Below are 20107 nucleotides of genomic sequence, written 5' to 3' on the forward strand. Positions count from 1 at the left end.
GGACACGAACCACACGGTTAACCAAACCCCCTGTGGTTCCGGCAAGAACCACCGGAGAACAGTCCAAACAGAGCTGAATGGTAGAGTACCTAGTGACCCAAACCCTCCGAAGCGCAAACCAGACAGCCATGAACACCTGAACCGGGCTGTGAGCCCGACGGACAGACAGACTCCATCAACCTCGGCCGACCTGGTGAGCACTGGTCACAAAGCCCCAGCCGAGAGACGACCCGTCCGTGAACACATCGAGCGAAGGCTCGGGGAGCCGCCAAGGCACGGAACCCCGAAAACCCCAAAGAGGAAGCTGGTGACGCAGCACCAACACCAGATCCCCAGAGGAACCCAAGGAATGCAAGAGGCGGAAGTGGAGTCTCCGTAGGAACCAACCGACGCCGGAGCCAAACCCGACTCCGCGGGCAGACAAGCACGCCGAAGTGCAAACTCCCGCACAACCGCCCGAGCAACCGCTGAGCAACCCGGGACCCCCTCCTGAACAGCCAAAGGCGGGACCACAGCCACAGTAACACTTCTGGAGGGAAGACAATGAGGGGCCCAAGAGCCTGAAACAAGGCCCAGGTCCGAACCCGGGACGGAAACAGAAGGTAAAACCTCCAGATCACCAGGAAACCAAACCCAGCGATCTGGAAAGAACCATCCCCTGGCGAGCAGACAAGCGGACTGACTGGGAGCCCACTCCAGCCAGTCGTCGAGGTAGGCCAGACACCGAATCTCAGACGCAGACAGGGCACTAAGATCCGGTAAAGATGCAAAGAGTATACAAAGTGCCCTTCACAAAATAGGGAATGCAATAAAAACAGCAAACCTGAAAGCCCCACCACCAAAGCATTGTATGACAATCATATGAAGACATATTATGACATATGACAATCATTATATGACAATATGACAATTAGAATCAAAGCATTATATGACAAAGAGTGCTGGGAAGACGGGACACCACGAGAGTAGCTCTCATCCTGTAACTACACTTAGGTAAGTACACATAGGTAATTACCAACCGTGCTAGCCCCAGAAAAACCGGAGAGGAACGTGCCAAGAAGTGACCTGGAGGTCCAGGTCCACCATCCATGCACCCGGCCCTAACAGAATCCGAACAGGAGACAACAGTCCTCCGAGCAGGGCAGAGGATCCAGGGCGCAGACGGAAGTAGTCCAGAAGAACTGCAGACTGGAAAAGCTCATGACTGCAAAGAGCAGACGGGAAGCCCAGAAGGATGGGGCGGATCGACCACGCCCCACGCACCCACGAAGAGGAAATGACGAAGCGCAGGGAAGAAGCCCACCCCGCCAGCTCGGAACCCCCCCCAAGGGGGAGAAGCCGTCCTCCGACGCCAGCAGAGGCCGGAAGACAACCCAAAGCGCCCACCAACAGAGGAACCAAGCAAGAGGCAACAGAGCAAGCTGCTCCCCCAGCGCCCAGTCAACAGAGAAGGGAACAGAACCCCTTCAGAAAGAAAAAGTACACTACCGAAGTCATGAGGAGAGACTACGGGAATGAAACCACACTTCGCTGGAAGAGGAAGTGAGGGGAGACCTGATCACCACATACCAGATACCCAAGGGAATCGACAGGGTTGAGAAGGACAGGATATGTAACACAAGGGGCACACGCACTAGGGGACACAGGTGGAAACTGAGTACCCAAAAGAGCCACAGATAGTTTTTTTTTTTTTTTTTTTTTTTTTTTTTTTTTGTTGAGTGTCAGAATGGGAACGGGAAAGCACTAAGAAGTAATGTGGCGACTCCTCACACAAGTAACGAGGCTGACCCCCATACAATGTCACATGTAGACATGACAGAGCCCAAGAGGCACAGGAACCGATACACCTGTTGACGGACGGTTGAGAGGCAGGACCAAGGAGCCAGAGCTCAACCCCCACAAGCACAACTAGGTGAGGACATATATTGTAAAAGCACAAGCCGCCGACTAGTGGCAAAGAGCACTACGCCGGCCAGGCAAAGAAGGCACAAAACTGCATCAAAAGGCCCACCTCGACAGCAAAACCACAAAGTCCCAGCACAACCACAACATGTGCCAAGACCCAAAAAGCTCAGTCTGCAAGCCAGGAAGACCCCGGAACCCCAAAAGGCAGAACCGGGTCACTCGAGGAAACAAAGTCCCCTGAACCCACAAAAGGGGGCCCAAGAGGAAGAAACCTCCAGAACGAAACCAAGGAACCCAAAGGAACCCAGAATCGAACCAGGGGGAGCCCAAACCACCACATTTGCCGGCGGAGAACACCACTAAAAGGCAAAGCACAGACCCCAGCAGAACGCCCTGGGAAAACGGTCCCAACAGACCGAAAACCGAGGGGCAAGGTGTGGGAGCAAGCATACCAGCCAGGGGCACTGAGCCTAAACCCAGAGGCTCAGACCCAAAATCAACACCCAAACGTTCCCAGAGGAACAGGCAACGGCAAGAAAACACCAGAAAACAAAGAAACGACAACAGGAGAACAAAAACCCTGCAAATTTTTTGAAAACTCACCAGAGACGCTCGCTCGCACACCCAGACGCATGTAAACAAACCGCAACGCCGCCCTGGTGGCCACGCCGGGAAACCGGCAGACGAAAATGGCCGCCAGCAGGGGCTGTGACTGACGCTTAATACACAAAAACACGCCAGCAAATGTGGGAAGCTAGCAGACCGGAAGGGCGAAAAACGACGCCCAACAGCAGAAAAACCCCTGAAGGGGCAAAACCGCCCCAGAACTGCTAGTAGGCATCCCCCACAGCCCCGGGAACCAACAACAGAGGCCCCGGGGCAGAGCCGGCCTCCAAGCCCTCCGCCCTTAAAGAAAAGCAAGAGCCCATGGGAAAGGCAACAAGAAAGGGCCGCTGGTAAGACCCAGAAGCCTTGGCAGGAGGCACAGGCTCAAACCTCCGTCCCCAACCCGAACGGGGCATCCCCCGAAAACCGCCCGAGTCTCTGCCGCAACTGAACCCCGCCCCGACCCAGAAACACGCAGACGGCCCGGAGCCGGGAACATGGAGAGAAAGGGGCGAGCAGCACCTAACCAAACGGGGCGGCCACGGGGCATTCGAGTGGGAAACCAACCTAGCATGTTGCAGCAACCTAACCTAGCTTGCAACACGGATGCCGCCTGTACTCTGAACAGTAATAACATCAGGAGAGTACTGGAGAACAAGCAGAGAATCACTCGCAAGACTCCGGGTCAAGGTGTCAGTGACCCAACAGGCAGCATGACGGAGGTAAAAATGGCGACGGAGGTAAAAATGGCGACTGTCACCCGGAGACAAGGGAACAGCAACCAACGATCCCGTACAAGACGGGTTGGAACCCGGAAGACACATTCAATGGTCCCCCGAGCCCAGACAGGGGTTTCCAGGGCCCGTAGGGTAACAACTACGGGAAGCCCGGGCAAGGTGTTGCTAACCGGTTAAGAAACCCAAACATAACAAGAGGGTAGATTATAGCACTGAAAACCCCCGAGACGTGTACAAGCACGGGGGCCTAGCAGAGGGCCGCCAAACACTACCAGTGGAACTATAACCACCTTAGGCAGACCCCCACCAGGCAAGAAAATGAAAAACAAAAGAAAAACCCCGCAAAAGTACACCGTCTCCAGAGGCAACAGAAACCGGCCGCCGCTTAGGTGGCAGGCTGCGCAACACCTTGACGCCCTAACCAGCACAATACCAATCCCTACCCAGGGCCAAACAAGGGCCCCAAGCCCCAGCTGGCCCCAAGGGCGAGGCAAATGCCGAGCAGCAAGAACCTCTACGGGAATGGTTCCCGAACGCCCCAGGGAAGATAACCCTGTAACGCAAGGGCAGTACTCACAGGGCGCTTAGGGAAGTCAGCCACTAAGCACATGCAGCCCCGGCACTGATGAAGTACTCCTGGCCACCGCACACCACAACACACGGCAGTGAACGCCACACAAGGCAAACACCGCCTAGGAAACTGAGGCCAGAGAAGCGTCAATCCCGGTTGACATTAGCGAACGAACTGGAGCTTGGCAGCCGGCGCGGTAGGTCCGGGGCTCCCCCCTCCCCCTCCCGGGGTGGGGAGGGCTGCGCGGACGATCGGCGCGGCAGTAAAGTGTGATGTTTGCTTGTTTGCTTGTTTCCTTGGGATTGTAGGGAGTTTTCTACCTCTCTGTTCGGTTTTTGTTGTAGTTTCTTACCATGTGGGGTTTGTTTTGTTACGCCTACCTTTCTGGGTGCCTAACCCCGGTCGATGGCAGATAAGGAAAACCCCCAACCATATGGGGTTTTCCAGGGCCATTGCTCCCTGAAACCTCTCTGAAGGGGCCAGGTTCTGGCGCTGGTCCCTGGTAGGTCTGAACTCCTTAGCTAATGTCCCGGTCTAACATAACACACATTAGCCCGATAAGCTCCAGGGAGCCGTAGGGGCTCCCCACAGAAATAAAGATTAAATATTGTCAATATGAGCTTGGAATAGTTCACCAGATTCAGGTAAATGCCAACAGCTTAACTAAGTAACAGTCCCTGCCTGCCGACTACCAGTAGTGCACTAAGCACGTGGGAACCAATATGGGGTTGAGTGTACGGTTGTTATTGGTAGACACGATTTGAGTCACTGGTATTGCCATCTGGTGGTGGGTGCATTAAAGCATGTGTTTTGATTGTTAGATTAGTTGGAACCTACTATTAGCAATCAGGATTCATGATGTCATATTGTATACTAAAGGGCTTTCCACACGCAAACAGATGTTTTGGGACAAATTGACTCGGGCCTAATTAGGGCTGTCTCCAGTGAGTCACAAGCAGCTTAAAATTGGTCCTCCTGGTACAATATAGTGTCTGTGGCATTAGTCCTGGTACACAATAGTGTCTGTGGCATTGGTCCTCCTGGTACACAATAGTGTCTGTGGCATTGGTCGTCCTCCTGGTACACAATAGTGTCTGTGGCATTGGTCCTCCAGGTACACAATAGTGTCTGTGGCACTGATCCTCCTGGTACACAATAGTGTCTGTGGCATTGGTCCTCCTGGTACACAATAGTGTCTGTGGCATTAGTCCTCCTGGTACACAATAGTGTCTGTGGCATTGGTCCTCCTGGTACACAACAGTGTCTGTGGCATTGGTCCTCCTGGTACACAATAGTGTCTGTGGCATTAGTCCTCCTGGTACACACTAGTGTCTGTGGCATTGGTCCTCCTGGTACACAATAGTGTCTGTGGCATTAGTCCTCCTGGTACACACTAGTGTCTGTGGCATTGGTCCTCCTGGTACACAATAGTGTCTGTGGCATTGGTCCTCCTGGTACACAATAGTGTCTGTGGCATTGGTCCTCCTGGTACACAATATTGTCTGTGGCATTGGTCCTCCTGGTACACAATATTGTCTGTGGCATTGGTCCTCTTGGTACACAATAGTCTGTGGCATTGGTCCTCCTGGTACACAATAGTGTCTGTGGCATTGGTCCTCCTGGTACACAATATTGTCTGTGGCATTGGTCCTCCTGGTACACAATAGTGTCTGTGGCATTGGTCCTCCTGGTACACAATATTGTCTGTGGCATTGGTCCTCCTGGTACATAATATTGTCTGTGGCATTGGTCCTCCTGGTACACAATAGTGTCTGTGGCATTGGTCCTCCTGGTACACAATATTGTCTGTGGCATTGGTCCTCCTGGTACACAATATTGTCTGTGGCATTGGTCCTCCTGGTACACAATATTGTCTGTGGCATTGGTCCTCTTGGTACACAATAGTCTGTGGCATTGGTCCTCTTGGTACACAATAGTCTGTGGCATTGGTCCTCCTGGTACACAATAGTGTCTGTGGCATTGGTCCTCCTGGTACACAATATTGTCTGTGGCATTGGTCCTCCTGGTACACAATATTGTCTGTGGCATTGGTCCTCCTGGTACACAATAGTGTCTGTGGCATTGGTCCTCCTGGTACACAATAGTGTCTGTGGCATTGGTCCTCCTGGTACACAATAGTGTCTGTGGCATTGGTCCTCCTGGTACACAATAGTGTCTGTGGCATTGGTCCTCCTGGTACACAATAGTGTCTGTGGCATTGATCCTCCTGGTACACAATAGTGTCTGTGGCATTGGTCCTCCTGGTACACAATAGTGTCTGTGGCATTGGTCCTCCTGGTACACAATAGTGTCTGTGGCATTGGTCCTCCTGGTACACAATGGTGTCTGTGGCATTGGTCCTCCTGGTACACAATAGTGTCTGTGGCGTTGGTCCTCCTGGTACACAATAGTGTCTGTGGCATTGGTCCTCCTGGTACACAATAGTGTCTGTGGCATTGGTCCTCCTGGTACACAATAGTGTCTGTGGCATTGGTCCTCCTGGTACACAATAGTGTCTGTGGCATTGGTCCTCCTGGTACACAATATTGTCTGTGGCATTGGTCCTCCTGGTACACAATAGTGTCTGTAGCATTGGTCCTCCTGGTACACAATAGTGTCTGTGGCATTGGTCCTCCTGGTACACAATAGTGTCTGTGGCATTGGTCCTCCTGGTACACAATAGTGTCTGTGGCATTGGTCCTCCTGGTACACAATATTGTCTGTGGCATTGGCCCTCCTGGTACACAATAGTGTCTGTGGCGTTGATCCTCCTGGTACACAATATTGTCTGTGGCATTGGCCCTCCTGGTACACAATAGTGTCTGTGGCGTTGGTCCTCCTGGTACACAATAGTCTGTGGCATTGGCCCTCCTGGTACACAATAGTGTCTGTGGCATTGGTCCTCCTGGTACACAATAGTCTGTGGCATTGGCCCTCCTGGTACACAATAGTGTCTGTGGCATTGGTCCTCCTGGTATACAATAGTGTCTGTAGCATTGGTCCTCCTGGTACACAATAGTGTCTGTAACATTGGGGTCAAAGTTTGTCTGCCTTTTTTGTATTAAGAAACTTAGGTATACACAGTAATGTGCTGCTACCTTATTCTATATGAAGGATTGTATCCTTCCTCACAGGATGGTTAGTCATACATGGAATCAGAAAAACACATGAAATGTGAGTCAAATCTTTTGGCCTGCACTAGCAAGCTCTGGGTACGACACAAGAATATCTTCCAATATTCACAAGTGTATGAGATAGTGACAGAGCTCAAAATACCTCGTACTATTTTGTCTGAAATCATTGGTAACAGGGCAATCACAGATAAAGTGTTGGAGAACATGTCCTAGTTCTTGTTCACATAGTTGACAATTGGAATGTTTACCATTCGGAGGAATTCATTACCTGCAACCACCTGCCATAGATATCGATATCCCAACCTAATTCTAACAATTACAATGTCGCATTCTCTAGTGGATATTTTGTGTTGTCCATATATAGCTGTTGATTTTATATATATCCCAACTATTTATACACGTGCTTTCTGCCCTTTGAAAATCTGTGACTGCTCTTCTGCCATCCCTAATTTCATGAAATACTGTGGTTTTTACAACAGAGATTGGAGTGCCTAGATCTAACTGAATTTCAGGCTTATCACATGCAATTTTAGTTGCCTTGTCCTTGTCATCATGCTGGACAACACCTATGTGAGATGGTATCCATTCAAATGAGAAACTCTTGCTCTGTATATTAATAATGATGTTTATAATGGATGCCACAACATATTTAGTATTTATTTTCCATGTTGGGTTTTCAAGAACTTGAAGAGCTGATTTTGAATCACAGAAAATTACTCCTTCCTGTTTTTCAGAGTGTTAGTGGCAAATTGTAATGCAGCTAATTTGCCTGCCTTTAAAATGATTCTATCAAGGGACAGTAAATGATATGCTGTACCCTCTAAAGACAATGCAAGTTCAATCAAATCTGGCAGAAATATAAGATATCTTTGTCAGGGATACCTAGTTATCTACGATAAATAATTATACAACACTGGCAAGTTGTTTCATACCTCATCTTCTGTCGGATGACATGAGCCACACTAGCACACAAAGCAACCACTCCTTGCCTAGCACTGGCTACCACCACAGATACAGCTGCAGACACTGCCTCATCTCTCTCCCGACTAGCTGCTGAATCTGTAAAACAAAATTATGCTTGTCAAATTTAAGTACTGTACTGTACATATATGTACTGCACTTTGACATAAGATTTTAATCTCAACATATCTGAAGGTAATTTTAAGCAATTCATTTCTACTTCTTCACGTTACAGCCCTAGTGTTTAAAAACAGAATTAGAATTTTACCATAAAATGATGCCAATTTTTTTGTTAATTCTAAGTCAAAAAGCACACAAGTGAATTTGAAACACTGCAGGGTAATATACTGCAGGAGGTGCGTAACATTTCAGCAAATACATTACAGGCATACTATAAGATATAAAACACTTGAGGAGTCATAGGAATACTGTGGATGGTGGCATTAAGATTAGTCACATTGGATTCAGGAAATGTACCAAAAAACCAGCGTTGAATGTAATGAAACGCCATTTTCTGGGTGAGTCCCGGAGGCTCCCCGGAGCTATCCCAGGCTGATATGCTAATGTCAGACTTTGGCATCAGTCATGTGTATGGAGTTCTTAGGCCTACCGGGGACCACGGCCAGAACCGGGCCCCCTCAGAGAGGCAAGGGGAGCAATGGCCTATAGAAGCCCCCGTGTGGTTGGAAGCATTCTATGTCTGCTATCGACCGGAACAGGCACCCAGAAAGGTAAGCGCCCCAAAACAAACCCCTATTCTGGTTAAAATTGCTACCAAAAACCGAACTAGTGGATAGAACTCCCCAACCGAAAACAAGCAAACTAGTGTGACGTCACACACCTCCGCGCCGCTGTCTGCGCAGCTCCCCCCTCCCCGGGAGGGGGAAGGGGGAGCCCCAGACCCCCCGAGCCGGCTACCCACACCTCAGTTCTTGAGGCTAGATGTCAAAACGAGAAAAACCGCCGACCTAAGGGAGGGAGGGATGCCGGGGAGCCTCCGGGACTCACCCAGAAAATGGCGTTTCATTACATTCAACGCTGGTTTTCTGGGGGGAGCCCCGTCGGCTCCCCGGAGCTAACTACCCACAGACAGAAAAAAAAAAAAAAAGAAGGACTTACCCGGGAGGCGGTCGTCGCTCACTCCTCAACTCGAAGCCAAGACAACTGACTGCAACCACCGACCCAAAACAACACAGGTCCGACGAGGCCCAGGGACATTCACAAGGTAACGAGCAGCCAGGACCCTGTTCGACCGCCAAAATCCCCGCGCCCGAATATCAGACCAAGACATATTCCCAAAGACGGCAGCAAGAGCCGCGAACTTACGAACGTCATGGGCACGGCGATAGACCGCAGGCTGGCTGGACTTAATAACCCTGCGGACGACCTGAGAGACCCGAACCCGCGAACAGGGAAGAAGGGAAACCGGATCAACCCACAGCGCGTCCCCGGACACAGAAGCTGTGGCGCGCAAATAAAGGCGAAGCGCCGCAACCGGACAAAACATGATGCACCCCCGGCCTGACCAACCAAGCATCAACCACCCAAGGACCCCTCCGGAACGCAGCAGTCTCATTCTTCGCCAGAAAAGAAGGAGACGGCTGCAAACGAACAAAACAATCACCACGACCAAAAGAGCAGAAACCCCTGCACCGGAGGAGAGCATGAAGCTCCCCTACCCGACCCCCAGAGGCCAAAGCCAACAAAAAAGAGTCTTGGAAAAACAATCCTGGACCGAAGGGGCCACAACGAAACGAGGAGACGAAAGGAAAGCGAGCACTCTGTCCAAGGACCAGGACGGCTCAGGCGACGCATGAGCAGGCCGGAGGTGAAACAATGCACGAGACAGCTTGCGAAACGGCGCAGACGTAACATCGTTACCGAAAGCAAGCTGAAGCGGCTCCGCCAGCGCCGCACGATACGAAGCGACAGTGTTAGGCATAAGATGACGGTCCTGAAACAACCACGAGAGGAAGGACAAGACCACCCGAACAGACAAGGAACTAACACGACGAAGACGCAAAAAGAAATGGAAGGACCGCCAGGAAACTTCATACTGCCGCCGAGAAGAAGCCCTCAGGTGGGACACCAACAAGGAGGCCACCCGATCACCATAGAGATGATGATAGACTCGAGTCAAAAAAAACATACGCGAAGACTCGAGGAGAAGATCGAACCAGCCACGTGACGGACTGGCCCGATCTGCTGAAAGAGGCGGAGCCGCGGGAAAACCCTCGGGTTCGGACACCGAGCAACCAGCGCCTGAAACCAAGGCTGGGCCGGCCACCAAGGGGCCAGAAGGACAACTCTCCCCTGGTAAGTCTCTAAGCGAGTCAGGACCTGGAGCAACAGCCGAACCGGGGGAAAGAGGTACAGGAACCCCCACCTCGACCAGTCGAGCCGAAAGGCATCGACCCCGACGGCCTCGCGATCGGGGAAGGGCGCCGCATAAACTGGAAGACGCCGCGACCACGCCGACGCGAAGAGGTCCACTTCGGGGCGCCCGAACATCTGGCAAAGCCAACGGAAGGACTCGTCGTCGACTGTCCACTCCGTGGAGAGGGGAACGAAGCGAGACAGGGCGTCGGCCAAGACGTTGGACACGCCCCGTACGTGAACCGCCAGGAGAGCCAAACCCCGAGAACTCAGCAGACGAGTCACCCGAAGCGACCAACCCCAAAGAGACAAGGACCGCATCGAATCCCCGCGGTTCAGGCAATGAACCACCGGAGAGCAGTCCGAATGGAGCCGAATCGTCGATCCGCGGGCCACCCGAATCCTCCCCAGAGCAAACCACACTGCCGCGAACTCCCGCACCGTGCTGTGAGCTCGACGGAAGGACGGATCTCAACGCCCCTGGCCGGCCTGGTGAGCACTGGTCACAAAACCCCAGCCGAGAGACGACGCATCCGTGTACACATCGAGCGAGGGCTCGGGTAGGCGCCAAGGCACTGAACCCCGAAAACCCCGAAGAGGAAGCTGGTGACGCAGCAACCGACGCAAGGCCCCCGGGGTCGAACTCTGCGATCGCAAGAGAGGCGGAAGGGGGAACCCCGAAGGAACCAGAACAGCCGTCGAAGCCAAACCCGACCCGGCGGGTAGACCACCATCGTGAAGTTCAGGCTCCCGCACAGCCCCTCGAGCAACCGCCGGGTGACCCGAGGGCCCTCCAGAAACAGACGAAGGCGGGACCGCAGCCGCAGGAGAGACTCCGGAGGGAGAGACAAGGAGGCAGTTCGAGAGTCCCAAATGAGACCCAGCCAAGTCCGAACCTGAGAGGGAACCAGATGGGACTTCCTCCAGTTCACCAAGAACCCGAACTCGGCGAGCTGGGAAAGAACCAAATCCCTGGCTAGCAAGCAAGCTGACTGGCTGGGAGCCCAAACCAGCCAGTCGTCGAGGTAGGCCAACACCCGAACACCTAGGAGACGTAAACGAGCCACCACAACCCGTGTAAGGTGCGTGAACACTTGAGGTGCCAGGTTCAACCCGAACGGGAGACAACGAAAGCGGGAACTCAGATGCCCCACAACAAAACCGAGCCAGTCCCTGAACCGCGGATGAATCGGTACATGCCAATAAGCGTCCCGGAGGTCCAGGGACACCATCCAAACTCCCGGCTCCAAGAGGAGCTGAACCTGAGACAGCGTAGTCATTCGAAAGGAGGGGCAATGAACCCAGGGGTTCAGACGGGACAAGTCCAGAACGAACCGCAGGTCCGCGCAGTCCCGTTTCGGAACCGGAAACAGACGGGAAACCCATCTGAGGGACGTCGTCATTTCGACGATGCCCAAGCGTACCCACTCCAAGACGACTCGACAGAGCGCAGGGGAAGAAACCAGCCCTGCCAGCCCCGACCCCCCAAAGGGGGGGAGAGGCCACCCAACGCAACCGCAGGCCGCGAGACACGACCCGAAAGGCCCACGAATCGTGGGACCAGGCGCGGGCGAACAGTGCAAGCCGCCCCCCCCCATCGCCCCGTCAAGGGGGCAAACCGCGAAAGGGCCGGCGACCCTTACGAGACCCAGAACCCCGCACAGCGCGAACACCGCGCCGACCAGACGAGGGAGGGTCCGCAGGAGGAGCCAACCCCGAACCTGACACCAGAGGCCTACCACGATGAGAGGAACCCCGAGCCCTGGCACGACCTTTCCGGGAAGACCCACCCCGGGACCCCCGGAAAACCAACAAATCCGACATCGGACGACAAGCCGCCGATGCAGCCTGAATAAACTGCGCCACGGCCGACTCCTCATACAGAAGAGGACAAAAAGGTGAAGAACGCCTAAGAGCCAGAGCCCAAGCAGATTCCACGGAGGAACCCAGCACCGCCTGCCAACACGCGAGACGGGAAGCATAAAACAGGGAAACCGCATCCCGCAAAATCGGCGTGAACAGCTTCAACAAGGCAGCCGACGAACGCGCAGCCGAGGACAAGGTGCCGGACCCCGGGACAGACCCAAGCGTCCCCACATCCTCCACGAGCCAATCCGAAGACAGCTCCAGGAGGGAAAAGAACCGCAAGGCCGAAGTCAAAAGGCCCCAGGCATGCATGTCCTCCGAAACGAGCGCCGCCGAAAGGGAGGGAACCTGCACATGGAGCTGAATAACGCCCACATCGCGGGGAAGGGCAGGGGCAAACAAGCACTCATTCAGGTACTCAAGTTCGCCCCCCAGGAAAACCTGAAGCACCGTGGAAGCTTCCCGCCACTCCAGCGTGCGGGAACGACAGAAGGAATGCCAGGAATCCAGACCAAACAAGGGGCAGTCTGCTAGCCAGGACGACTCCGGAACCTCGTAACGGAGCCAGAAAGGGAACGAAGTCCCAAACCTGAACGTGGACGGATCCATATCCGAGGCATAATCCGGGTCACGCAGGAGGTAAGCTGCAAAGGCCGCTCGCACCACACCAGGTTGGATGCGATAAGCCGAAAACCTCCGGAAGGACGGAACCGACGTACCCGGGGGAACACAGAACCGAACCCGGGGAGGGGACGACACCAAATCCAACTCGTACGCAGAGGGGGGAAAAGAAAACCCCACTCCTTGTAACAATAAGCCCTGCTCAGAGGGAAGAAAAACCCAGGCGGGGTCCAGCGGGGCCCAAGGCCCCCAAGTCAGCCCCTCCCCAGCCTCGAGGTCCTTCACCACAGGACCCGAGGCCGAGTCCTCTCCCCAAGCCCCGACCCCACAAGACAAGGAAGGAGCAGCCGGAAAAGCTGGAGGAAGGGGGGCCCACTGGTCAGACCCTGAAGCTTCGGCCGGGAGACAAGACTCGAATGCCTCTGCCGCCCCCCCGGAAGGGGCACCCCCCGAAGCTGCCCGAGTCTCGAGATCAAGTAACCCCTGCTCCGACCCCGAAACCCTCAGACGCTTCGGGGCCGAAAGCAGGGGGGGGGGACCAGAACGAACAGAAGAGGAAGGACGAGGAGGTGCGGACTGAACCAGGATCGAAGCGACCCCCACCCCCAAGTTTAGGTCTCGAAAAGCAAAGCGGGGCAGCCCCGGGGCATCCGGGGGAGCAACCAACCGAGCGCGTTGCAACAGACGAAACCTAGACTGCAACACACGCGCCGCCTGTACCCGAATAGAATCATCAGAGGATTGGGTAAATTGAGTCACAAGCAAGCAGCAACACTCACAGGACTCAGGGTCGAAAGTATCACCGACCCAACAGGCAGCGTGGCAGAGGCAAAAACAATGAGGGTCACCCTGAGACAAGGGGACCGAGCAACCCACAAACTCGCACACAGCGAGTGGGGACTCCGGGGTCACATCCACCGGACCCACGCGCCCCCTAGGGGATTCCCAGGGTCCTGAGCGTTTACTTTAAAAGGACTCGCGCTCAGGTAGTCCCAGGCAGGGTGCTGCAAACCGGCGCCCAAAACTACCAAGCAAACTTCTAAAGCTGAACCCCAGGGACGTGTACACTCACGGGGACCTAGCAGGGGGCGCCACCGAGGAGAACAGTGGAAGGGCAAAAACAAACTGAATAAAATGACAGAACCCCCCACCAGGCAAAAACAAAAAGAAAAACAAAACCCCGCAAGAGGACAGCGAACCCCAAGGAACAGAGCCAGTCGCGATGTCGGGAAATACAAACTGAGCAGCACCCTGCGCAAACTACCAGTGCAAACTGCCTCTTACCCGCCGGTAACAAGGGAGAACAGAACACCCAAGAGCCCAACAGGCAGCCGAAAAACCGAAAGGTAAAACGGACCAGCAGAGGCAGACCCCGAGGAGCCTGTGGAAGTTGGCCCCAAGCCCCAAGGGCAGTACTTACAGGGCACCTAGGGAAGGCAGCCCTAGGCACATGCAGCCCGAGTACTGAAGATAACTCCTGGCTCTCGCACCCACAAAACCAACACCACACGCAAAGCACAGTGCAGTAGCGACACCCGAGCCAGAGCACATGACCATCGCCTATAGCATCAGCCTCAAGAACTGAAGTGTGGGTAGCCGGTGCGGGGGGTCTGGGGCTCCCCCTTCCCCCTCCCGGGGAGGGGGGAGCTGCGCAGACAGCGGCGCGGAGGTGTGTGACGTCACACTAGTTTGCTTGTTTTCGGTTGGGGAGTTCTATCCACTAGTTCGGTTTTTGGTAGCAATTTTAACCAGAATAGGGGTTTGTTTTGGGGCGCTTACCTTTCTGGGTGCCTGTTTCGGTCGATGGCAGACATAGAATGCTTCCAACCACACGGGGGCTTCTATAGGTCATTGCTCCCCTTGCCTCTCTGAGGGGGCCCGGTTCTGGCCGTGGTCCCCGGTAGGCCTAAGAACTCCATACACATGACTGATGCCAAAGTCTGACATTAGCATATCAGCCTGGGATAGCTCCGGGGAGCCGACGGGGCTCCCCCCAGAAAACCAGCGTTGAATGTAATGAAATGCTATTTTCTGGGTGAGTCCCGGAGGATCCCCGGAGCTATCCAGGCTGAATGGATATGTACAACTTTCTGACATCAAAGTGAATGGAGTTCTTGCCTACCGGGGACCACGAGCCAGAACCTGGCCCCCTCAGAGAGGCACTAGGAGCAATGGCCTATAGAAACCCCCTTGTGGTTGGGAGCATTCTATGTCTGCCATCGACTGGGATAGGCACCCAGAAAGGTAGGCATCCCAAAACAAACCCCTATTCCGTTGAAAATATTGCTACCGAAGCTGAACGAATGGACATAACTCCCCAAACAAAATTAGTAAATTAGCATGACGTCATCATGTCGCCACGCCGCTGTCTGCGCAACCCCCCCTCCCCAGGAGGGGAAAGGGGGAGCCCCAGGCCCTCCGCGCCGGCGATCCAATCGGCAGTTCTTAGGCTGGATGTCAAAATACGCAAAAAACACCGCCGATCGGAGGGAAGGAGGGATGCTGGGGAGCCTCCCGAATTTGCCCAGAAAATGGCATTTCATCACATTCAATGCTGGTTTTCTGAGGGGAGCCCCGTTGGCTCCCCAGAGCTACTTAACCAGTTTAAGATGAAAACAAGTACTACCTAATTAACTCCATGTAACCTACCTTACCCCTAAATGTCAATCCATGTCTTACTATTTTTAAACAATGCTGTTAGTTGACCAACTTGTATATTGGCTATTTTCTACCATGTTCCCCTCCTTTTTATCTTTTAATTTTTTTTTCAACGCAATTTATACTTTAACTCTTTAGTTGCACAACACATCATACGATGTGTTGAGTGACTTGCAGTAACTTGCGCTCCACATCATATGATGTTTTGGAGTACCGCGCAAGATTTGAAAGGCCCACAGGGTATAGAGGTCTTCATACACTGCCCAGGGGCTATAGTAAACAGCCGCCATTTTGAAAAAAAATCCAGCTCACGCTACCATCGCGTGGGAGGCCTCAGTTACCCAGCAGCCACCATGTCGAGCGCACGGCTGAATGCTTCCCGGGCACACCCCACGCAATCACTCACCCAAGAGCAAATAACCAGTGAATTATTTTCTGATGGTGAGGAAAGTGATTTTGATGACTCTGACATTGATAGAGACTACACACAAGTGACCGATGATGATAGCATGGACAGTGAAAATGAGATACAGCCCCCTCCCATGGCGAGGCCTATACGCTCACCCATGCCACCTCGCCCAGTGTCTACTCCAATTCACCCTCGACCACACAGTTCCTGTGCTTATTTAGAGTCTGAGGATATTTTCGGTGACGAGTCAGAGGAAGGTGACTCTTTTTCTGGTTTTAGTGAAGTGGAATCAGAACATAGTGTTACCGAGCCTGATGCCAGTACCAGTGGTGTTACTGGGCGAGAATTTGTCGCGTCAGCAGCGTCTCGCCCAGCCAAGCACCACCGCATGGAACAACATGAGGCACCAAGAGTCTCATGTTCACGTGCACGTAGCAGCCATACTGTGTGTAGACGGGCCTCAGCTCCTGGTCCACAGGGTGCATCGCTTCCTCGCCGTGGTGCCCCTGTTGCGTCCCCTGCATCTCGCAAGACACCAGGTGTACTAGTGTGGAGTGATGGTGCTGATATAGCTCCTCTGCACAGTGAGGGTAGTAAAGCCTTGGCAAAAAATTATAGACCAATTGCACTAACATCACACATAATAAAAGTTTTTGAAAGTGATTAGGAATCAAATTTCTAGTTTTATGGTAAATAATGAGCTACACAACCCAGAACAACATGAATTTAGAGCTGGAAGATCCTGTCTGTCACAGTTACTCAACCACTATGACAAAATCACAGAAGCTTTAGAAGAAAAGCAAAATGCACATGTTGTATACACAAACTTTGCAAAGGCATTCAACAAATGTGACCAAGGAGTGATAGCACACAAAATGAGGACAATGGGAATAACTGGTAAAGTAGGACGCTGGATACTCAATTTCCTGTCGAATAGAACACAAAGAGTAACAGTCAACCAAATAAAATCGAGTTCAAAGGAAGTGAAAAGTTCTGTACCTCAAGGTAGTCCTTGCACCACTGCTTTTCCTTATTCTCATACCGGATATAGACAAAAAAACAGCGTTGAATGTAATGAAACGCCATTTTCTGGGTGAGACCCGGAGGCTCCCCGGAGCTTTACCGGCTGATATGCTAATGTCAGACTTTGGCATCAGTCATGTGTATGGAGTTCTAGGGCCTACCGGGGACCACGGCCAGAACCTCAGAGAGGCAAGGGGAGCAATGGCCTATAGAAACCCCCGTGTGGTTGGAAGTATTCTATGTCTGCCATCGACCGGGTCAAGCATCCAGAAAGGTAAGCATTCCAAAACAAACCCCCTATTCTGGTGAAAATTGCTACCTAAAGCCGAACTAGTGGATAAAACTCTTCAACAGAAAACAAGGAAACTAGTATGACGTCATACGTCACCGCGCCGCTGTCTACGCAGCTCCCCCCTCCCCGGGAGGGGGAAGGGGGAGCCCCAGACCTCCCACGCCGGCTATCCACCCATCAGTTCTGAGGCTGGATGTCAAAACACGCGAAAAACTGCCGACCGGAGGGAGGGAGAGTTGCCGGGGAGCCTCCGGGTCTCACCCAGAAAATGGCGTTTCATTACATTCAACGCTGGTTTTCTGGGGGGAGCCCGTCGCCTCCCCGGAGCTAACTACCCACAGAGGAAGGTCAAAGGGACAGAACCGGGAGGCGGACACCACGCACCCCCCACGGAGGCAAGACATCCAGCAGCAAAAGCCAATCCAAGGCGCCACAGCCCCGAAAAGTCCCGGGAACAACACAACAACAACGAGCAGCAAGGCCCCTGCACGAACACCAAAAATCCATGCCCAAAAGACCGCAAGGCCACGTCGCCCAGACGGCAGCGAGAGCAGCGAAGCCACGAACGCCACAGGCATGAGGGAAGAACATAGGCAGCTTAGCCGCAAGAACACGGCTGACCACCTGGGACACCATCACCCATGAACCGGGAAGAACAGAACCGGATCAACGCAAAACGCGCTCCGGACCCAAATGCCGTGGCACGCAAACAACAGCGGAGGGCCGCCACTGAAGACAAAAAACGACACCCCCCCGGCCTGACCAACGAAGCACCAACAAACCCTGGACCCCTCCAGAACGCAGCAGCCCCACCCCGCGCCAGAAAAGATGGAGACTGCTGCCACCGAACAACCAAAACGCTAAAACCGAAGGAGCAAGAAAACTCAGCGACTCGACCCCCAGAGGCAAAGACCAAAAGGAAAGAGCCGACGAAAAAACACACCGGAACCGAAGGGGCACTACCAACCGAGGAGAAGACAGAGCACGCTGACCAGTGACCAGGATGGTGCAAGCGGCGCACGAACAGGCCGGAGGTGAAACGACGCACAAGACAGCTTACTAACGGTGCAGAAGCAACACCAAGACCGAAAGCAAGCTGAAGCGGCTCCACCAGCGCCGCACGAAAAGAGGCGACAGTATGTGGCAAGACGACGGCCCCCAACCCCCATCAGAAAACCAAGCCGAGAGTAAACCAAGCTAACAAGAGTAACCACCTAAGAAGGGACAGGAAAAGGAAGGACCGCCAAAATACCCCATACTGCCGCCAAGAGAAGCACGCAGGTGGGACACCTACCACGAAGCCACCCGACCACCAACCGGAGGCGAGACCGCGAGGCAGAACATAAGCAGCCCCGACAAGGCCCCTCCGAGCCCAGGAAAAGGCAAAGCCGCGGGAAGATCTCGGGAGCGACCACCGAAACCCAGGCGGCACAAGGAGATGGAACGTCTGCCGAACAGAAAAACTCCCCAAAGCATGCAAGCCCGCCAGGAGTTCAGAAACGACGGGTCCAACACGAGACATCGCAAGATCCCCCCCCCCCCCAAAAAAAAAAACGGCAGGGCAAGCTAGGAAACCAAAGAAGGCGGAAGGGTTGCCGCCAGAACAGTACCAGAACCAAGGGGTACGAACAACTGCAATAGACCGAGACAAAGAAGCACATCACAGGACACAGGTTGAAAAACGCCTACAAACGTTAGGCAAGTTACTCAATGTATCATATGATACATTGAGTAACTTGCAGTAAATTGCGCTCGGCATCATATGATGTTTTTGAGTACCATGCCAAATTTAAACGGCCCGCGGATACAGGGGGTTCACCACACCTTCACCAGGGCTCTTGTAAACAGACGCCATTTTTTTAAAAATCATGGGCCAAATTCCCGGGTGTGAGGGGCCTCAGTATTGAGTAAGCAACCAAGCCCGACACACGCAGCATGAGCTCACAACACTGCTGTTCAGCTTGTGACCACAGCATCGCCTAAAAATGCCATAATATACATGTTCTTGTTATTATTTAGCAATGATATTATTACAGAAGCCCCCTGACTGTGATAAAACTGACCAGGGTTCTGATAATAGCAGGATTGTGGTGATATTTAGCGCTGTGCTCCATGTAGGGAGGAGTAATGCTATGGGAGGGAGGGTGGTGGCGTTGTCTTCTGACTGTGTGTGGCCACCTTTTATTGACTGCACTCACCATACCAGCTTAGTGGTTCTCTATGGTGAACACAAATGTAGATACTTATATATAACATGTGCATAGAGGGCATAAACAGCAATAAGAATAGGTTGGGAGCCGCCATTTTGGTGAGGGAGGTGCGTCGTCTGCACGACTTATCATGTTGTTTGCTGGTGACCACTATGGTCTTTGGGCACCATACCAGTTTACTTGTACAAGTATGGTGAATAAAACAGGTAGATACTTATACATAATGTGTGTGTATATAGCGTAATAACACCACAAACAGTATTGTTGGAGGAGAAATATTAGTGCGTCTGGCCTTGAGGGCGGCCGCCACCAGCTGACTGTGTGAGTAGCTACATCTTTGTGCCTTTACTCACCATACAAGCTTAGATGTACAGTTATGGTGAACAAAACATGTAAATACTTATATATAACGTCTGTATATAAAAGCAAAAACAGTATGGTGGGAGGAGAATGGTGGCAAGTCAGGTGAGGTGAGGGAGGGAGGGAGTGACAGCCAGTGGCGGGCTGCCACTGGCTGCCACTGTCACTGCCACTCAGCATACCAACTTAGTGGTTCGTTATGGTGAACACGAATGTAGATACTTATATATAACGTCTGATATAGTGAATAAAAGCAAAAACAGTATTGTGGGAGGAGAATGTGGGTGAGTCAGGTGACTTGAGGGAGGGAGGAAGTAGCAGCCAGTGGCGGGCTGCCACTGCCACTCAGCATACCAACTTAGTGGTTCGTTATGGTGAA

General features: G+C 53.0%; 1 protein-coding gene across 2 annotated transcripts in view; it reads right to left on the reverse strand.

Moving 5' to 3' along the window:
* LOC123769451 (uncharacterized) overlaps positions 1-20107 on the reverse strand; it is an 80020-nt gene that overhangs the window by 54232 nt on the left and 5681 nt on the right. For both annotated transcript variants that reach the window (XM_045760559.2, XM_069308811.1), the window contains exon 2: positions 7886-8012. In XM_045760559.2, coding sequence (XP_045616515.1) covers positions 7886-8012 — 127 coding nt within the window. The remainder of the gene's footprint in view (positions 1-7885; positions 8013-20107) is intronic.

Source organism: Procambarus clarkii, chromosome 63 (assembly GCF_040958095.1).
Source record: "Procambarus clarkii isolate CNS0578487 chromosome 63, FALCON_Pclarkii_2.0, whole genome shotgun sequence".
NCBI lineage: Eukaryota > Metazoa > Arthropoda > Malacostraca > Decapoda > Cambaridae > Procambarus > Procambarus clarkii.